At 54.7% G+C, this 19,741-nt stretch overlaps 2 protein-coding genes across 2 annotated transcripts in view; both read left to right on the top strand.

Annotated features, from left to right (window-relative positions):
• The first annotated feature begins 464 nt into the window (after nucleotides 1-464).
• LOC106494228 (extracellular fatty acid-binding protein-like) lies at nucleotides 465-8,100 on the top strand. The gene is made up of 6 exons (XM_067309382.1): nucleotides 465-560; nucleotides 980-1,119; nucleotides 2,294-2,364; nucleotides 5,396-5,506; nucleotides 5,860-5,961; nucleotides 8,048-8,100. Exons 1-6 carry the CDS (start codon nucleotides 465-467, stop codon nucleotides 8,098-8,100), a joined length of 573 nt encoding a protein of 190 aa, XP_067165483.1.
• A 5,534-nt stretch (nucleotides 8,101-13,634) lies between these two features.
• Nucleotides 13,635-19,741, top strand: part of NPDC1 (neural proliferation, differentiation and control 1) — a 41,062-nt gene continuing 34,955 nt past the window's right edge. The window contains exon 1 of the mRNA XM_067309173.1: nucleotides 13,635-13,750. Coding sequence (XP_067165274.1) covers nucleotides 13,651-13,750 — 100 coding nt within the window. The 5' untranslated portion in view covers nucleotides 13,635-13,650. The remainder of the gene's footprint in view (nucleotides 13,751-19,741) is intronic.

Below are 19,741 nucleotides of genomic sequence, written 5' to 3' on the forward strand. Positions count from 1 at the left end.
GAAAAATTCACCGTTGCTCCAGAAATTGCTCCAAAACCAAAACAAGAGACCAGATGGGTGTTGTCTGGGGCTCTGCATCACTCTTTGGAGCCTATTATGTTGATCCCAAGGAAAGTATCAGCAGAGCTTCGGCTGACAGAGAATTTCTCATCCTTCCTCTCTCTGTTCCCTCTTGAGGACCTGAGGGGATCATTCTGTCCCAGACCTCGGTAGGAACATGCTGTTCGGGTGCACACATAAATAAACACAAAGTCAGGTGAGGCCAGAAATAATGATGTTATCTCTCCAACAGTACTAGCCATCACATAAATGGCCAAGAGGGACGGGGGAGGGTTTGCTCTGCTGCCTCCAAGGATCTGTGCACAGGGATATAAGCTTGGAGGTCCCTGCAGATGTCATCTTTCTCTTGTGTGTTGCAAGATTGTTGGTTTGTGCCAGGGGGGTGAGAGGGACCAGCTGTGAAGATGAAGGTGGTTTTAGTGCTCCTGGAGTTGGCACTTCTGTTGGTGCTTCAGGCCCAGTCCAAAATCTCTCTAAAAGAATATTTTGATGTAGAAAAGGTAACGTCATCTGAGGGAATTTTCCCTTGGTGGAGGATGGGGAAGTTGTATTGCTTGGACACAGCCTTCATGGGGCTCAGACAAAACTTACTGGAGTATTTTTCGAAGGACCCCAGTTCCTGCTGGAAGTTAAACTCCCTCAGACTTTCCAGCATTTGATAGCAAGACATTTGAATGCCTGAACACTTTAGTAGATATTTAGCACACTAGTGAGGGTTGCAGAGTACTTGGGTTTGTCCAAGCAGGTGAGTTTTGCATCTGGCTATTTCTTTATGGTAAATCCCTACTCTGCCTTGCAGAAAAGGTGCTTTTCCACCCAGTCAGCAGCCTAAACAGAGAAGGGAATAGCAAGGCTCCTGCTCTATCCCTGAACCTCTCATTGCTTTCCATATTAATCAATGGAGAGGCATTCTCTCTAGCTTGCTGGGAAGTGGCATACCTTGGCCATAGCTTCTGACTCCGAGTGGATTGAAGACCTTCGGAAAAATGGAAAGATGTCCACGAGCACTGTAGAACCTCAAAGCACTGGCGAAATAATCATCAAGACATTTATCCCTGGGTAAGTGTCAATGAAAATCTTCCCATTCGCTATGGCTTCTGTACAGGGTTCTTCTTATCCTTGCTCTTCACCTTGGATAGCTCTTGAGCTCTTTATAAAACACAGAAAGAAAGAACCACATGGGTCCTGGGGATGCTCATTGCTTCCAGTCCTGGTAACATGCGTGTGCTGCTTTGTGTGGATGGAGCAGAGTTCTCAAGAGCTGGTCTCTAGCCTCCAACCTGGAATGGTGATCAACCAGCTGTAGAAAAATACAGTGGACATGGGAACAAACATCTGCCATGTGGCTGGAGATTTCAGGAAGGTGAGACCAGAGGGATTGCTCTCCCACAGCTCTGAGCCCAGCTTCTCCTTCCAACAGCTTCTTCTGCTGCTGGCTCAGACTTGAAGTACAGCCTAGTTTTGTAAACATGGAACAAAGAACTGTGCAAAGAAACCCTCAGATCTGGTGGGGGAGATTTGCTCCTTCCAGTTGCAGGTGGATTCAGAGGATTAATTCATCTGTGGGTGTTTGTAAGGCACCTTCAAGTGGATAGTGTGATTAAGGACTTACTAATATTCTTTTGGATCCACTACCAGACTGCATCAGGGACTGAAGAAGTGTCACTAAATAACAGAGATTAGACAAAAACACCTTTATATTTAATCTATCCTTTACAAGTGCAAAATTGTCTTCAGTTCTCATTCTGGAAGCAGGTCTGAAAAGAGAAGCCAAAATCGACTGAGATTCTTCTCAGTGGAGAAGACTGATATGGTTTCACATACTTTAAAGACCTGAAGAGCAATTTTTTCTCTTGTTTAGCACTGGCTAGAGGATCCCACCCAGTTTCCTCTATGTTCAGCCCAATTGGGCTGATGAACCCACTCATCTTTAAAAGGTGTCCAGTCTTGGTTAGAAGATGTTGAGAGATGGGAAACCTAGCATTCCATTGATATCTTCCTTCTAGCCACCCCTCAGATTACTAATTATGCCTTGTGTCTAATTGGAATTGCCTGAGCTCAAGCCCCAGTTGCAGCTTCATGCCTCTCCAGAAGCTGTTTAGGCTGTGGCAATCAAATGGCCTCTTGAGCTGCTTTTTGAGTAGGTCAGAGGAAATGTAGTGGAGCTGCTCCAACTCCAAGAGCATAGGGAAAACTGCCATCCGGAGTAAAATTGCCTTTATTCACTCTCCAGCCCTGCAGGATGCAAGCAGAGAACAATGGTCCTGAAAAAGACTGATCATCCCGGTCAATACACAAACTCGGGTAAGTACTGGGACAGCAGGAGGGAGGAAACAAGAGATCTGTTAACTGACCCAGCAGCAGGGTTTGAGTCATTCCCAGAAAAGAAACACCTCCATGGCATGAACATCAATGGGGGCTATTGCCCACTGTGCAGGCTAGGGTTTCACTTACTGGGTGAAAGCTGAGTAGATCATCAGGAGCTAGTGATTTCCTGTATCACCCTCTGCATAAACCTGAGGCTGAAGCTGGCAGATGTCCCTCAATTGAGCAAACTCCCAGCTGTTGCAAGGTAGACTTGGGGTCTAGCCTGGGGACCCACCTCTGCCTTGCTCTGAGAATGGCTGTTGGTGGGGCTTTTCTGGGTTCTAGTGATGCCAGGTTTGTTGATTACAGAAATGCTGACTGTTCCCTTGGTTTACTACATTCTAAGAGTGGAAAGGTTACTAAAGCATAGGAAATTGCTCTCACTGAGGCATGTGCCATCCCTTTGAGCTCCTGATACAGACCCATTTGGGGAAGTCTCTGTGAATAAAACTGGTGCCTCAGGGCTCAATCTTGAGGCCCCCAGCACTCAAAGAGGTGGCTGGCCTCCATCTGGCAGGGCATGGTGTATAGAGGTGCTCTAAAAGTCTGGTAGTTCATAGCACTGAGACTGTGATCCTTTCCCCAAAGCTTAAAGCGCTTCCACTCCCCATGGGGGCAATGAGGCTACATAAAATTGGGCACAGCAGCAGCTCTTGTCTTGTAACATTTGCTTTTCCCCTTGCCTTGAGCTGCTGTGACACTGCAGTTCTTTCCTTCCTCCCTTCCTGGGCAACTTTTTGTCATGGAGGGTCTGACTCACACGGCTCTCCTGGGAACACCTCTGCCATGGCAAAGTGTCATTTCCACCTTTCCCAGGTCTCCCATCATTATCAAGCCACAGAGCTGTTGCAGTCTTGCAGTGGTCCCCTGGTCGCAGGGTTGACAGGGATCCTTTCAGAGGTAGTATGTCCATCCAGGAAATTTCCTTCCCAGCTGTGGACAGGTCTACAGATCTGTGCCAAGAGCCCATGTGTCCACACATCTGGGATAGGGCTTGACTCACCAGGGGCTCTGGTAAAGGTGCAGTGGGATTTGCATTGGGAAACACACAGGCCAGGTTAGGGGCTGAGCAAACAGCGGATTTGGACCAGCCAACTCAGAGCAGCTGGCTCTGCTGGAGTACCCACCAGGCTAGTCACCCTGGGTGCCTGTTACCATCCAGCTGCACATTGTTGGAGCTCCAGTGCATTTCCCTCATCCCCTGTCTGTCACAAGCTGGGACCTGTACCCGGATGCTGGGGCAAGCTGTTCAGCTATGACTCCATCAGGACACAGTGACCCCCCTGTCCCTGAGCCCAGCCCAGCTCCACCTACCCTCCAGGGTCTCTACACTGAGCATGCTGCAGCCAGAATTCACAGGTGATGCCCCACAGGCCTGTGCCCACCTGAGGGAGATAGATCCCCTTTCTGTGCTGCACAAAGTGGCCGCTTCACAGGGTGATCTAGGAAAGGCCATCTGGTGGCCACAAGCACCTGCTGGTTTATGTGTATGTCTGGTTGTTGGTAAGGGTAGGTACTAGGTTAATTCAGGAAGACATTGCCCAGGAGCATCCTCAAAAAGGCCCTAACCTCTAACAGTAATGATAATAATAACAGTCTAACAGTAATAGTATCTCTAACAGTAATAATAATAATAATAATAAAACACTGGGATACAACGCTGGGACCCAAACTTCCTCCTGGTGTTTTTGTTGAATATAGCACTAGGAGGGTCCTTCAAACACCCCTTCGAGGCATATCCTAGATCCCACAGATCTGGGGCTGTTAAAAGCATGTTTTGTTCCAAGGCTAAATAAATTACTTTCTTTAGGCTCTTCAGGGCCTTGGAGCTCTGATGACGATTTGAAGCAAAGAAGTGATGTTTCTCACAAGTCTGGTAAGAACCAATATCTGCAGCCCTGGGTCCACCCAGGGCTATAGCATCACCCTGAGAGAGACATCGCAAGGCCATGGCTGGCCAGGCCCTGCAGAGCTGGAAGTCACCACATCACCCTATGGCCAGGGCTAAGTTGCACTGGCAGTACGGGGAGCAAGGCTGGTGTGCAGCGAGTTCCCATGCCATGCCCTGAAGCCAGCCGACACTGGGGAGGTGGGAATGTGCAGGGGGCTGGACTGGGGAGCAGGCTCAAAGCTTGAGCTATGAGGTCAGAAGGGAGGAAGAGAGAGGAGACTGTGGCAGCAGTACAGCAAAGCCTATGCTGGCTTCAGTTGGGCTGGTCAGGAGCCCCACCGGGGTTGGGAATGGTGCTGGGTGAGGGTGCATTCAAGACAGAAACCTGGCATGCTGGGCTGAGCAAGAAATGCCTTTTCCTGGGCCCGGAACTTGCCACAGGGCAAAAGGTGTGTTAGAGGAAAGCAGGACCAGCATTTGCTGGTGGATGCTGCTGGGAAGTGCAGGAAGAGAGGGTGGACACAAGTCTCCCTCAAACCCAGTGCTGTCCCCAGAGCTCTTGGCCCCAAGCTAGTTACCAGAGGGAACTGGAATGTGCATTCCCATGCTAGGATTAGGGCTTGGGAGGTCATTCTTGGCCTATGGGTTGGCACTGGAGGGTAACCAGGCCATGGTGCACAAGCAGAAGAGGCTGCGTGCTTCCCGTGTGCCCACGTGGAAGGGGGCTCTGTCTGCAAGGGAACTGTGCCCCAGGGAATCAGTGGTATTGGGCTGCCCCAGACTGGCGCAGAGAACTGAGATGGGTCGTGGGGTATGCAAGGGGTGTAGAGGACAGCACAGGGTGATGAGGAAGGGTGCACGTGGTGCAGTAGAGGGGTGCAGGGTGTTCAAGGGGTGTGGAGGGTTGATGGGAAGGGGTGCCATGAGCCCTTCACCTCCTCGTTCCATGTCTAACACCTCCCACTGTGACTTGTGGTCCTGTTCAGCATGGGATGTGGGTCCTGTCCCCATCTACCTGCTCTTGGGCACAGAGCTCTCCCCTTCCAAGCACCTGGGATCCTCTGCTTTCTTTTGCAGAGAAAAATCTCGACGACTGTGGCCTGATTGACACTGACTACACCAGTTACACCATCGTCCTCGGCCACCGACACTACAATGGACAGAAGATCTCAGTGCTGCTTCTCTACAGTAGGTGTTGGAGAAAGCACATAGAAGTGCAGCAAAACACAGGGAGGAGAGGGATGCTTGGGAGAAGCTCTCTGCTAAGCCTCTCCAAGCAGGACAGAAAATGCCAGACAGCCTGCCATCAACAACTCCATCACTCTGGGGGTGTCTGGGGGCTGGATGCAGCATGGCTGGACTGGCAGCACCCTGAGCTTTCTGAGAGAGGAGAGGGACCTCATGGGACTCACAGAGTGTTCCCAGTGCCATCTCCCTTCCAAGCCTGGCATTGCCCATCCTCCACCAGAGGAGGTTTCAGGGCAGCGTTTTGGTGCAGGCTGCAGGTAGCAGCTGTCTGACTCACTCTCTGTCACCTGCAGGCAGAAATACTGAAGTGAAACCCGGCGTGTTAGAGAAATTCAATGACACCATAAAGGAGGCGGGACTTTCCAAGGAACAGATGGTCATGCTGCCCAAAGCCAGTAAGAGAATCCATCAGCCCCTGCCCGTGGGTCCTCCTTGCAGCTGGGACACAACTGTCCTGCATGCTCAGGTCTTGCTTGCATGGAGCACAGTAACAGTGCTGAGGTGGTGAGAGGCAAAGAGTCCTTTTGTCACCTTCTCATGGCTGTTACATGAAGACCACATGTGAGCGTGGCTCACTCAGTGCACAGATGGGCAGTGAGGGCAGAGGTGCTCCAGGATGCTCTGTGCACTGAGCTGGGGCAGGCTCAGCCCTCGCGGGGACACAGCCAGTACATGGGGCACAAGGCATAAACGTTAATGAACGAGATAAACCTATACAGGGTGCATGGTGGATTTTGGGCTGTGCTGAGCATCCGTTTGGGTGGTTGCTGAGCAGCTTTGCCCTGTGCTGAGTTGCTTGTTGGGCTTCTCTCTGGAGCAACATGTGGGCCTCATCCCTTGTTTTTTTTTCAGAGGAGTGCCGCCCACAGTTGGCATAGGTGAGTCAGAGCTTCGTCTCTCCCATCTTTCTGCTGGAACAAGCCCCCAAAGTGCTTCTGCTTTCCCACGCAGAGCCTCGCAGTACAGGGATAAACCAATCCAAAAGTGACCCCCAACCAGTTCTCCTGGGGAGATGCTGAGCACCAGATAATGACTAAAAAAGTAACTTTTTTTTTTTCTTCTGCCGAGTAAATCTTAAGTTCTGAAATTTGGCATTAACAAGGTATGTGGAAACAGCCTCTGCTGCCTGGCCCAAATCTGCTACTTGAAGTAGCGAAAGGCAGGCTGGAAGGCAGAGCAGTCCTCCTGTGCCCTTTCCCACAGGACCATTAGTGCTGACCATCACAAGCAGCTCACGCTCTCCAGAAACTAAGGCCTCCACATGGCTCTGCCCCACTAAGGACTGAGCCTGAGTTTTGGGAGGTTGGGAACTAGAGGCTGTCTGCAATGGGCCAAAACCTTGGAGGTGGAGCTGGGGCTGCCTTACCACTGCGGAGCTGGGCTGAGGTCTAACCCAGGCAAGCAGCAACCATTGCTTCAGTGATCAGGCCATGGGATCAGGGTGTCATAGGGTAATTCAGGCTGGAAGGGCCCTTCTTAGGTCTCTAGTCCAACCTCCTGCTCAAAGCAGGGTCAGCTATGGGGTCAGACGAGGTAACTCGTATTTTCTCAAGTGGGGTCTTGCAAACCTCCAAGGATGGAGACAGCATGGCATCAGTAGGTCCCTCTCTGCACTTCCTAGGACAGCGGGTCCTGCCTCACTGAGCGCCTCCAGCCCTGCTCACTCCCGATGGGTCAGTGCTCAAGGATCCTGGCTTAGCTCCCTGCTCTGTGACACCTGGCCCCTGCCATGCTCAGGGCTGGCTCCGGCAGCCCTGCTGTCCCATGCATACCAACCCCCCTCCCCCCCTGTCTCCCAAATAAAGAGATTGAGACCCTGCCTCACGGTTCAGTGTGATGCTGGGAAGCACAGGGAGCCTCGGAGAGGTGGTTTGGGCTCTCAGACATCCCCTGATGGGGGTATGCAGCATGGGGGGTTTGTCCTCTGCATCTTCCCAGGACTCAGAGACTCCCCTGGACACACGCCAGCACTTTGCTGGCCCAGAGTCCCCAGTTATTTCCCATTTGCCTGCACTGTGCTGCCCCTGCCTGCTCTTGCCTGGTTGGCCTCTAGGACTCACTGTCTTGGCAAGACCTTGTCCTTGCCCAGACTGTGGGAGAGGGTAATCCTGCACAGCAGGGACTTATGAGGTGGCTCCTGCACATGGCAAATGGCTCCAGCCTGCCCAAAAGAGAGCTTGCACCCAGTCAAGCCAGCCCACACAACCCCTCTGCCTCTCTGGGCAGACAGGTGCCCTGTCCATGTCCCTCAGGCCATGCTGCAGGCTGTGGGTCACTCTGGTTCTCTGTCCCCGGCCTGGCAGCAGGCATAGCTCTAGGGCTTTGTGGATGTTTGTCTTCCTGAAGGCTCTGCCTGCACCTGCCCTGCCCGTAGGGTCTGAGCTGCCACCAGCCCTGATGAGCAGCTGCCTTGAGAGCCTGCTGCTCCCACTTTACTCCTTTCCACTGCCCGTTTCCTTTATGACTCTCATCTTCTCTTAGCCTGTGCAAAGCCCCTGGAAGAGGATGGTGGAGGTGGTGGTGGTGGAGGGTGAAGATGTCTCACAGCTTGCTTGGCAGTAGTTGCTCCACCATCCCAGTCTGCCTACCCCAGAGATCTCCTCTTCCAAAGCTACCGCATCTCCAGTGGAGTCCTGGTGCCCAGGAGTCCCAGTGGCTCAGGTTTGCTCCTAGCCCCAGCACTCCTTGCACAGCCCATTTTTTGCCGGGTTTGTTTCTGGACACACCCATCACCTGATCTCAATGGGGTGTCATGGGTGGCAACCTCTTTGTAGTGTCCCGGCCAGTGCTTTCACAGTCACACTGGAGACCCTCTCTCTTGCCTATCAGACCCTTGGTCACGTCAGCTTTGTAATTTTTTATCACTGCAGAGCACCTGGTCCCTGTGGTCCTCTTTACCATCAGGAACCACTAACTGACTCTGACAGTGCTGTCCCCTCCCATCTTGACTATTCTCAGTATTTCTGGGCTTGCCGATAACTCTGCCACCTCCTGGTGTGTCCTGCTCTCCAGACACATCAAAAAAATGCCTTCTCCCAGGTAATCACTTGCTCTACAGAAAGCTGGCTTGTGAAATGATCTGGTAGCTAGTCTGGTCCATCTCACTGCACTCCAAAAACCAGGGCCTCCCTTTCTTTTTTTCACTTGATCAGACTGAAAAATTCACTGCTGCAAGGAATGGGAACAAGGTCAAGACAAATATCAAACTTGATCCAGAGGGACCCTTCGAGTAGGTACAAGAACATCCAGTGTTACAGGTAAATCTCAAATATGGGGTGTTTCTTGGCCTAGAACTCCTTAGTCTGAGTCCTATGTAGTGTGGAATGTTTGAAATATAGAAATAAAGAGATTCCAGTAAAACAATATTAACCAGCTTACACAAGCAAATACAACCATTTGACTTCGTGCAGCAATGGCAATATATGTTAAAAAGGGGAAAATATCCAGTAGCTGAGGAGAGATTTGGAGGTCAAGTGGGAGGCACTAACCAGGCCATTGAGAAGGGCTGGAAGTGTGGCCTGGAAAGGGTCAGACTGCCTTCAGTCCCCACATGTCCTGCCCTGGCCATGCAGGTGAGCAGGTTCCTGGAGCCAGATCCTGCTCTGGAGGTACCAAGCCATGAGATGGCACCGTCACGCTGCAGAAGGGCACCCATGGCTATGAAACCAGGACAGGACAGAGGAGGGACCTGGCAGGGACTTTGAAGGACTCTGTCCTGCTCCTTGTGGCCCATAAAAACTTCATCCTTCCTGCTAAGCTGGGCCTTTCTGTCCTTTGGTGACAAGAACAGGGAAGGGCAAGAGCAGGGGCTTGGCACAGTCAGAACGTATTGAAATCACTGGCTTTATTATGGATTTGTACCAGCATAAATGGGATCAGTTTGTCCCAGTTAGTCTTTGGTCTTGCCCACTATCTATCCCAGTAATCCTGCAATCCCACTTTGGCAACAAGCCACCAGATTTAGGTCATTTTCTCCAGCTGAGCCTTACACCCAGGCAGCCCCTCTGACTGGCTCTTGTGCAGAATGCTGTGCTGGCAGCACAGCAGCTCCAGACCATGCTCCACCAAATGTGCTGCACACACAAACATGTAAATGAAATTTGGAAATTCACCTAGTGCCTTCTGGTCCTGCCTTGACCTCCCCTGTATCAGGGGCAGGAAAGAAAGGAGAATGGAGAGCCCTGGCCTGGAGAAATGGCTGTTTTGGGTCTGTTGGGACTGTTGCAGCAGACAACCAGTCCTGCAGGGCCCATGGCCTTGGCCCCTTCCTTCTGTCAGCAGCTGGCCGAGGTGGGTGCAGTTCCGGGAAGCCTGGCCCAGTTCTTATGGCACTGTTGCCCAGTGCACTCACTGCTCCCAGAGGTGCATGTTAAAATTGGGAAGCAATTAATGACTAAAGAGCTCAAGCAAATTAGTCAGAAAAGGAAATGTGGGGTCTTTCCTTTGGAAGTAAAATCATGGGCTTGCCCAGACTGCTGTCAGGGGTGAGAGATGGAAGGCCATGGAAATTAAAGAAAACAGAAAGTTGTAAAGGGTACTCAAGCACAACAAATCCCAGCCAGGCAGTGGTGGCTGCTGCTTGAGGCAAATGATAACTCTGCAAACAGTGTTGTCCCCAGGGCTTGTCCCAAACATCTGCCCCATCCAGTGCTGTCACCTGTCACTAACTCTACCTTCCTGGGCAGCTTTGGTGGCTGCAAGGGCAGCGTGCAGGAGACAGCCACTGTGAAAGGACTTCAGCTCAGCAGCCCCAGCACACTGCACCCCCGGGCAGCCAACAGACCTGTGCTCTGAGCCCCAGCGACTGGCTCCTAGCAAACTTTGGAAAGCCAAGGAGCTTCCTGAAGCTGGCAGCCTGCCAGGACACAGCTAATGCTCTGATGGGGCTCACGCAGAGAGCACCAAAGCACTCAGCCTGGTGCTGAGCCCAGTGAAATGACAGGATGGCTAATATGGGAATCCGTCCACCAAGAATTAGGGACTAAAAATATAACAAGTGTCGGTCAGCAGGCTCATGGAAAGTAGGCACTGTCAAGCACTATGTTGGCTTACCCATGCCATGGTTTCAGGTCTGTGAACGAAGCACTTGGGTGGGGATCGTACACCGGGATTCTGTGAAGCTACTTGCCTCAGCGTCCGCTGCCATCTTGACGAAAGCCCTTGCTTTGCAGAAGCTGGGGCACACACCCATGCACAGCCCAGGAGCAGCTCCTCCTTGCACGCAGCTGTTCCCAGCCCCAGAGATGATAACCAGGGGTCTCTGCTGAGACATGACGGTCAGCGTGATGGCAAAGAGTGGGCACATCTGGCTGTTGCAGAAGGATCTGGCTCCCCAGCTTGTCAGGTCACAGGCCAACAGGCTGCACCTGAACAGGCCCAAATGCACAGAAAGCACAGCCAGAGGATGGGAACGTGACTGGGGCATCCCTGGGGCATCCCTGAGACCCAGGACTGGCAGCCGGGGACCGACCTTACATCTCCATAGAGCACTAGTAAAACAGTAGCTGCAGCCAGTTCTGACATCCGTGTTTCAAGGAGGACATGGAAATGGAGGGAGAACCATAAGAAAGATCCATGGGTCAAAAAATAAGCCCTACAGCATGAGCTTGCCCCAACATACCTGGGTCCTGAGGAGGGGTTTGGAAGACAGCTCAGTCCATAGGTACTGGTGCTTGGGGACTTGCTGTGTGACAGAAAAGGGAAGGGCTTTTCAGCCTTGCAGAACTGTATGCAGAACTGCTGGCTGCAGCTGAGGCCTGACAAACTCAACCTTCACAAGATGATGCAGTTGTCTGTCAGGGAGAGAAGTGAAATCCTGGAACAGCTTAAGATCAGTTTGAAAAAATTCACTTTGGTTTCTGAGAGCAATCCCCCAGTTTGCAGCAGCACAGTCTCCCTGCCTGTGACTTCCACTATCAGCCTTGGGCATAGCCCAGGGAGCAACTCAAACACCCAGCCAGCCCTGCTGAGGCTTTTTCTAACTCCTTGCCCCTGGTTTATGTGTTTTCTGAGGGATGGGGACAGGAACAAAGACCCCGTGTCCGCTGTTCTTTCTCCCTAGCCTCTGATCCTGCTTTGACTGTTGGAGCTCCGCAGAAATCACATCTCTGCTGCTCCAGACTCCTTATCTATTTCTGCGTGCAGGTTGCATTTCTGGGTATGAGATTTGATTTTATCTGTCCTGCCCAGCATGCAGAGATAACTCCATGCAAAACAGCAGCATTGCAAAACTAATATTCAAGGCTGCTGTTCAGCACACACAAAAGGGCCCTAGAGAAGCAGCATTTGGAAAACATACATGTTAAAAGGAAGGGTAATTTGGAGGACAAGAAAGACATGGTTGATTTTGCTGCACCAATGGCCTACCAAGCTAGAAAAGGATGCGGAGCTCCCAGTGCTCCAGCACCACACAGCCTCCCTGCTTTGCATTTTGGCCATGAATGGGAATCTGGAGAGGGGGCCAGCCCTTTCCCTGTGGTCCCAATGCTGCAGGGGGATCTGCCCCCCAGCTCCAGCTCTCACCAGCTGCTGGTGGCTGAGCAGGGCGGGCAGCTGGGCGCCAGCAGTGCTGATCAACCCTCTCGCTGGCCCAGGGCCCTGTCTCTGCCTGGAGGAGCACGCACAGCAGGGGAGGCACCAGGAGAGTGCCAGGGAGTTTCTGACTTCCAAACTTCTGTTTGGTTTCACCACTTATATCCCCCTCCTCATCCAGGCACCACACTGTGTGGACACCCGCTATCTCCAGGACTATTATATTGCCTTTAAATTGGCCACTTGGTTTGGCACCAGTCCCTTGGGCAACACCATGCCTCATTGCTTGACTCAGTTTCCCCACGTTTTGCATGAGGCTAGTGCTACATTGCAAAGGATGTGCTTGGATCTCTGCGGGATGCCCCCAGGCCACGGGAGTGTGCACAGACCTGGGGATCAAGGCCCCTGGGTGACAAGGAAGAGACTTGGGAGAGCTGGAGGCAGGGAGCCCAGGGCAGAGGGGAGGAGAGGGGAAGTGCAGGCTGTGTGGAAAGGGTGATCCCCAGAGGCAGGGTGCAGGGCCCTGCGAAGGGTGACGGGGTACTGCAGGCAGGGGCATATGGGCCCGGCAGCGATCCTGGGCAGATCTGGGGCCTCAAGCAGACCAATCCCAATGGGATGCAGGAGAAGCTGGGTCCCAACAACGATCTTGGAGGTGTTTGGGGCCCCAGCAAGGTGACATCAAAGGGGTGCAGGAGGGGTTTAGATCCTGGCAGTGATCCCAGAGGGGTTTGAGCCCCTGCAAGCTGAACACCAGAGGTGCAGGAGGCATTTGGGCCCTGGGCAGCGAAGGGGCCGGGGTTTCAGCAGGCTGCTCCAGAAGGGGTACTAGTGGGGTTTGGGCCCCAGGCAGTGATCCTGAAGGGTTGGGACCCCAGCGGGCTGGTCCCAGAGCGGTTTGGGACCACAGCAGACAAATCCCAACAGGGTGCAGAGGGCTTTGGGGCCGTGGGCAGTGATCCCAGGGCAGGTTGGGGCCCTGGCAGGCCAGTCCTAGAGGAGTGCAGGAGGTATTTGGGCCTTGGCAATGATCCCAGACGGGTTTGGCTTCCCAGCAGGCTGACCCCATCAGGGTTCATGCGGGCTTCGGGGCTCCAGCAGTGATCCTGGCGGGGTTCGGTTCCCCAGCAGATGCATCCCAAAGCGGTGCAGGAGGGTTTTAGACCCTGGCAGCGACCCCAGGGGTAGTGAGGGCCCTGGCTGTCCAATCCCAGAGGAGTGCGGGAGGTTCTTGGGCCCCGGCAGTGATCGGGGCGGGGCTCGGTTCCCCGGCGGGGCTCGGTTCCCCGGCAGGCCGACCCCAACAGGGTGCAGGGCGGGCTGGGGCCCGGCAGGCCGGTCGCGGAGAGGCCGGAGGCTGCGGCGCGGCGCTCCAGGGCCCGGTGCCCGCAGCCGCCGCCCGGGCGCGGAGCAGAGCGGGGCGGCCCCGACTCCGGCCCCGGCCCCGGCCCCGCCCCGTGGGTGGGAGCCGCCCCGGCGCCCCCGCCCCGCCGTGCCCGGCCCGCGCCGCCCGCAGCCGCCGCGGCCGCGTCGCCTGCCCGCGCCGCCGCAGGATGGTGGCGGCCCGGAGCGCCGCCGCCGCCCGCCGCGGAGCCCTGCTGCTGCTCGCCGCCCTCGGGGCCTGCCGCCTGCGCGCCGCCGCCAGCGAGGCCGGTGAGTGCCGCGCCGCGCCGCCCGAGGGGCCTGGCTGCGGGCCCGGGGCCGCCTGTCCCCTCCGCCTCCCCCGGGGGGCCCGGAGCCGCCTGCCCTCCCCCCCCTCCCCGGGGGACCCGCTTGTTTCCCCCCCCGAGAGACCCGCTTGTCCCCCCCGCCGAGGGACCCGGCTGTCCCTGCCTCCCCCCCCCCCGAGGTGCCTTGGACTGTGTCCCCCAAGGTCTCGGCACCGTCCCGTCTCCCCCCCGAGGGCCGGGCATCCCGCCTGCCCTCAGCCCCCGCCAGACGCAGTGCGGGACAGGCGAGCCCCCCCCCCCCCGGGGACGGCGGCAGGGGGTCCGTCGCCGGGGGCCGCGGCGGGCGAGGCCTGGCCCCCGCGTCGCAGCAGCGGGGCCGCGGGGCGGCCTCCTCCGGTCACCGCCGTGCCGAGCCGCCCCCCTGGGGGCCGCCCGGGGCCCCGCTGGGCAGAAATCCCTCCCGGTCGGGGGGAGACGCCTCGCTAAGGCGCCCGCTCCCCGGGCCGCTCCCGGGCGCCTTGCCCTGCTGCGGGGTTGCAAAGGGCCGGGCGGCGGCGGGAAGCAGCCGGTGCATCGTGAGCAAAGGGGCTTGTGCTCGCTCCGGAGGGCAGCGAGCCTGCTACCAGGGCGAGGCCGGAGCCGCGCGCGGCGGCAGCCTCGGGGCTCCCCGCGCGGGAGCCGTGGGTTTGGTTTCTCCGTGGTTTTAGGCGCGCGGCGGTGGGCCACGCGCGGCTGTCGTGGAAGCACGGTGGAAAACACCCCGCGGCTCTTCTCGCCCTCTCCCCCGCGGTTTGTCCTGCGGGGTCTTATTTTGCCTTGACCGGCATCCAGCCGCCGCGGGCCCAGGAGCTCCGGCGAGAAGCGGAGCGGCGCGGCGCGACCGCGCTTCCAGCCGCGGCCTTGGGCGATGTCGGGAAACAGCAAGGCAACGCCGCGCCGGCGGCGTCTTGGGGGAGGCAGGCTGCTGGGGGGAGCCGCTGGCAATTAGTGTCATCGGCGGCAAACTTTTCCACTGAGGCGCTTTGGTGCGCGGGAAGATGCTTGGGGGAACCATTTCCAACCGGCGAGAGAATATTAATTCTTTGTACAGCAGCGCTGGGAGGGGCCCTGACCGCTGTTGTTGTGGGGCGTCTTTATTTAAAAGACAAACAAAAAAAACAAACAAAAGAAACCAAATAAAGCTGCTCTAATGACCTAACCATCTTACCGAGCTGTCACGCGTGTGCGTCAATCCAGGCAGAGACGGCTCTCTCCCCCTCCCTCCGCTCGGATGGCAGCTTGCGAACGTGCTGTTTACTTACCTGTCAGAAGAATTACGCGCTTTGAGGGAAGCAGCGCTTTGTGAAGGCTACAATGTTGACGAGAAGCTTTTCTGATTTTTTTTTTTTTTCTTTCTCTACAGGGGAGGGAAGATTCTCACAGCTTTCATTTTCCTCCCAGCTGCAGTCTGGGTTCGCTCTTCTTTCTGTACTTTAAAGGGAAGAGGGGGTTTTTGTTTGTTTGTTTTAGTGCATTTAGCGTGTTGGCTTTATAGGGTGCAGGTGGTGCCTAGGAACAAACCCAGCGTCCCCCATCACTGCGACAGGCTGCCGTTGCGCGCAGGGCCCACAGCGGTCCACTCACAGAGACACCGATTCCTTTGAAAAGCCCGGCTGAACCCGAGCGCTGCCACGCACCGCCCTTGGCAAGGGTCCTCTGTGGGCTTCAGTCGCGGCTGGCCATTGCTCTGTGCTAAGAGCTCCTGACCCGCACGCAGCTGCTGTCAGCTTTGGCCGATAGAGGCCCCGGGAAGCCGCTGCAAAGGTGGTGTGCCGGGTTTGTAGGACGCTGAGTGTTTCTGCTGGAACGAAAGTGCTTTCTGCCTCGTTGGCTATAGAGAGCACACAAAGTCAGGGAGTGCCTTGCGCTCGCTGCATTGTTTGAGGATTGAATATTGTTCTCGGCCCTTCCCCAGGGACGGCGCTTGCAGGGAGGCGAGGGCCACGCGGGGCTGGACATGTGAGCGAGGAGCGGGGGTCCGGGGAAGGGAGGCTGGATGGGGTGGCCCTTCCGATTTTTGCCCTTGCGTCCATTATTCCTTTGCACTGAGGTCGGGAGCATCACGAGAAATTCTCTGGCGGGGGGTACGAACAAGGGAGGGGGGCAGAGGCAGCAGCCGGGGCATGGACGCTCTGGGGCCTGGCTGCCGCCGGAGCCCCTTGCCAGCAGCTGGGCCGCTGGCGCCGCGGAGGGGCTTTGGGGACCGTTTCCATTGGTCACCACGAAGGAGAACAGAGCACCGTGCCGACAGTATTGCATTGCTTTGAAAGGATGAGAAAGGTGCTATTCTGGAAATCTTCCGGTGGTTTGAAAAGCCCTGGTCTTTCTCTGCGAGGGGTGGCTGTAAATAGGCTTCCTTTGTGCTCTGGTGGAGGGTGATGAAGTTATTGCTTGTGGCCTGTGTTTGCTTCTGGTATTTGCTAGGACTGAGGCGGCGGTTGGGCAGGGCCTCCTTGTCAGAGATCCCCGGGTATGATACTCGGCAAAGCCATTTGGGCGCTGGTGACTCACTGCGCAAGAGGAGAAGCAGCAGACCTGACGCTGGGTGAATCCAGACGATTCTGGAGATGCTCTGGGTAGCTACCTGCACCCCGACACCTTACATAAGCTCAGCTGGCTCCAAATTTAAGGACACTGCAAAGCTGTGGCAGTTTTTCTGCACTTGCAGGCTTCAAAGCAGAAATTTCCCCCTCCCGCGTTTCCTCCCAAAGAACTTTTCAGATGGAATAAACATGAACTTGGCAGTGGAGGCTGGGCTTGGCTTGCTGATGGAGCTCACCCCATGGCCATGCTGGTGGGGAAAGCCCCCTCAGGAGGCTTTTTTGGGCCAAACAGGGTGGTGGGGCCTCCCTCCAACAGCAGGCAGCCTTGTGCCTCCAGGGCTGCTCATGGAGTCAGCAGGGATGGCTACATCACCCTGGCCATTGAGTTTTGCCCTGGTTATTCAGGATTTGAGCTCTGGGCCCTCGGGCATCCAGAGGCCATCTGTGTGGGCTGGCCAGGGCCGGGAAGGGGAGTTCGTGGAGCCTTGCTGGTGGCTGGACCCTGGCTCTTTGGTGGGGCTGTAGCTAAGCAGAAGTCCAAGATAACCGGCAATGGTATAGCTGCCTCCAACAAGCAACACGGAGCGAGTGGTTAGCCTGGTCAGGCTGCAAGTGGCCAGCTGAGACTTGACTGTTTTACCAGTTATTTAGCTTTTAGGGCAAAGAAAACAGTAAACTTCCTCTGAACAAGGCACAGCTGCACAAAAGACAAGTCTCCCCAATAACAAGTACTTCGCTCTGGTATCTTCTCTACTCTCATGCATCCCTGGGATTATCCGTACAATTGTGTTATCATATGTTCCCAGCAAAAGTAGGGTTAAGTTCTTGATTTTGGGGGACACTGCAGCCTTCCTCCCCAAGCGCTGCCTGTCCTTCCTGGCTGCAAGGAGTAAAGCGCAGAGGGGAAGTATTGGCTATTATTGCCCATTTTTTAGGTTTTCCTTTCTGGAAGGATGGGGCAGAGCTCTGCTTTCTTTGAAAACAGCTTGTTCTTACTTCAGAGCGTGGTATAAATGGCAGGGCACAGATACAGCTACTGCTCCATATTGCATGTGGGTGAAGCCAGACCTGCCAAGGAGAGAGCTGGAGGGAAGGTCCTGGACCACTCTACCTGGGTCCTCCCAGCTCTGCTGCTTCAATAAACCAAACTGGGATTAATGTTTCCTCCTCCCCTGCTTTGTCTGGCTTCTCTGCTGTGACCAAAAGGCTCCTGCAGTAGACAGCATCGCGTGGTACGCACGGGTGGCACGGTGACACCCTCATCTCGCCTATGGGCTGCGCTCCCTGCTGCAAAGCTGGAAGCTGGCGGGCAGGGGTTTGGGCACTTGTTTGCCGATAGCAACTGTGATAGGGGTGAGGAGGGGACCGGAGGTGAAAACTGCATGGGTCCCCCTTTCCAGCTGGCTGGCACCTTCTCACCTGCAACGAGCTGCTCAGCAACATATCAGGTTGATCTCGGATGGAGGAAGGCAGTGAAGCGTGCTGGCTTTGCTGGTGGTGTAGCCAGGAGTCCATGGTTTTGTTTTTTCCCCCACATCTCTCTTTATCCAGTGCATATAGCATCCAGTAGAAATGCTGGTATTGCCTAACCTGGTAGAAATGCTGGTATTGCCTAAGCTGGTTTTCTGGCTGGTTTCCTGGAGCGTTAGTGAGAGTCTGACTTCTAACCCTTGAGTAATTTGGTTGCCAAGTTTGGTTTATTATTATTTTTAAAAGATTTTCCAGCTCAGAAGCTCAATGGATAACAGAAGAGAATCTCTTTTTAATAAGATTTCAAACCCCAGCTCTGCTGCTGCAGCTAGGAATTTGCAGCAGAAACACCCAAAGAAGCCATTCAGCAAAATCCAAGCGGTCATTTCTAGTCCAAGTGACCCATTTGGCCCAGTGTTCCTGGGGAAAACACAAATGGATGGCAGACTTCTCTCTCCCTTTCTTCCTTGTACAACATTTTGGGGGATGAAGGTGAAAGCACAAACATTATTACTGATATCGGATGTTCCGGCTCTGCAGTGATGCAGGGAGTTCTCAAGGTCTGGAGTTGTATAAAATAAGGTGAGAGTTATCTGCCTGGCTCTCTGCCCTATAAAATCTTCGTTGCTTAACACGTGGTAGGATTGTTAGTCTCCCTGCTTTTAATTCGCCTGCTTTGCAATTGCCCTCGTCCAAAATGAGCTGCAACGGGATCTGGGCACAGAAGGTTGCTCTCTCAGGACCTGTGTGGGGTTGGATTCCTTGTGTCCGTGGACGCACGTGGAGAAGAAATCCCCACTGGGCTGCATTTCCAGAGCTGGGCTCTCTCCAAGCTTTTCTTGAGGGCTGTGCACGGTAGGATAAGCTATTCCTTATCCTGAACTCTGAAACTGGGGCAACTGCAAGCATCTCTTGGGAGCAGGCAGTGGTTGAGTTGATGGTGTGCTTGTGTCAGTCTCTCCCCTCCTTGTAGGGGAATTTCTGCCCTGGAAAGCTTCCCATATGCTAGCACAGTGCCTAAGGTGAGCAGGGGGGCTGATCTCTGAGCTCCCCTACATAACGCAGGTCTCCACATTAATGCATCTGGGCGGCTGACGGACCTGCGAGTCTGTCTGCAGAAAGCAGAGGTTTCCAAGGACTGTTTTTTCTTAAGATGCGGAGAAGGTCGTCTGAATCATCTTGGTCACGGTGGTCAATTATCCCATTTAGCAGTGAAGTGCAGAGCAAGTCTGAGCAATTGATGGCACTTAGGCTGGAAACAGGGTGTAGAAGGAGCACTTGGGCTCCCAGACTGTCCTTGCCATATACAGCCTGCGCCGTTGCTTTTAACCCACCCTGCAGGCTGCAAGTAATGGTATCTTCTATCAAATTGTAGTGCAGACCAAATATTTCATGCATGTTCAGTTGTGGGGGATGCTCGTCCCCTGGGACCTGGTTGGCTCAGTGTTGCTCCTGAGCTTAATTTTCTGTGCAGTTTTTCTTGGGAGACAGCCTTTCCCCCCAGTTCCTTGGGTTATTTTCTGCTCCTGCCATGAAAAAATAATCCCTCTCGGATAGCCTAGGTGCCTGAGATATATGGAGACCTTGAGATACGGTGGCTGGGCACCCCGAAAGGCAGCCTGTGTTGGCTCTGTGGGTCAATGCTCATGCCAGGGAATATTTCTGGGCAGTGGTTTGTCTGCAGGCAAACAGAAGATCCCTAATGGAAGAAGGCCTCTGATCCCTGCAGTACCTCCACTCACTAGCTCCAATTCCTGTGGTCCCTGGTGCCGTCAGATCCGCTTGCTGCCAGGGCAGAGGTTTTGGGTGTTTTGTGAAAGAGCTTCAGGAGCGGTGCCTGAGTAGGTCCTTCCCCCCTGTGCTTTGCTTCCACCCAGTGTGGGCAAATCCCACCCTTGGTTCCTTCCCATTAAACAGGAAGG

This window comes from Apteryx mantelli, chromosome 21 (genome assembly GCF_036417845.1).
Source record: "Apteryx mantelli isolate bAptMan1 chromosome 21, bAptMan1.hap1, whole genome shotgun sequence".
Taxonomy (NCBI): Eukaryota; Metazoa; Chordata; class Aves; order Apterygiformes; family Apterygidae; genus Apteryx; species Apteryx mantelli.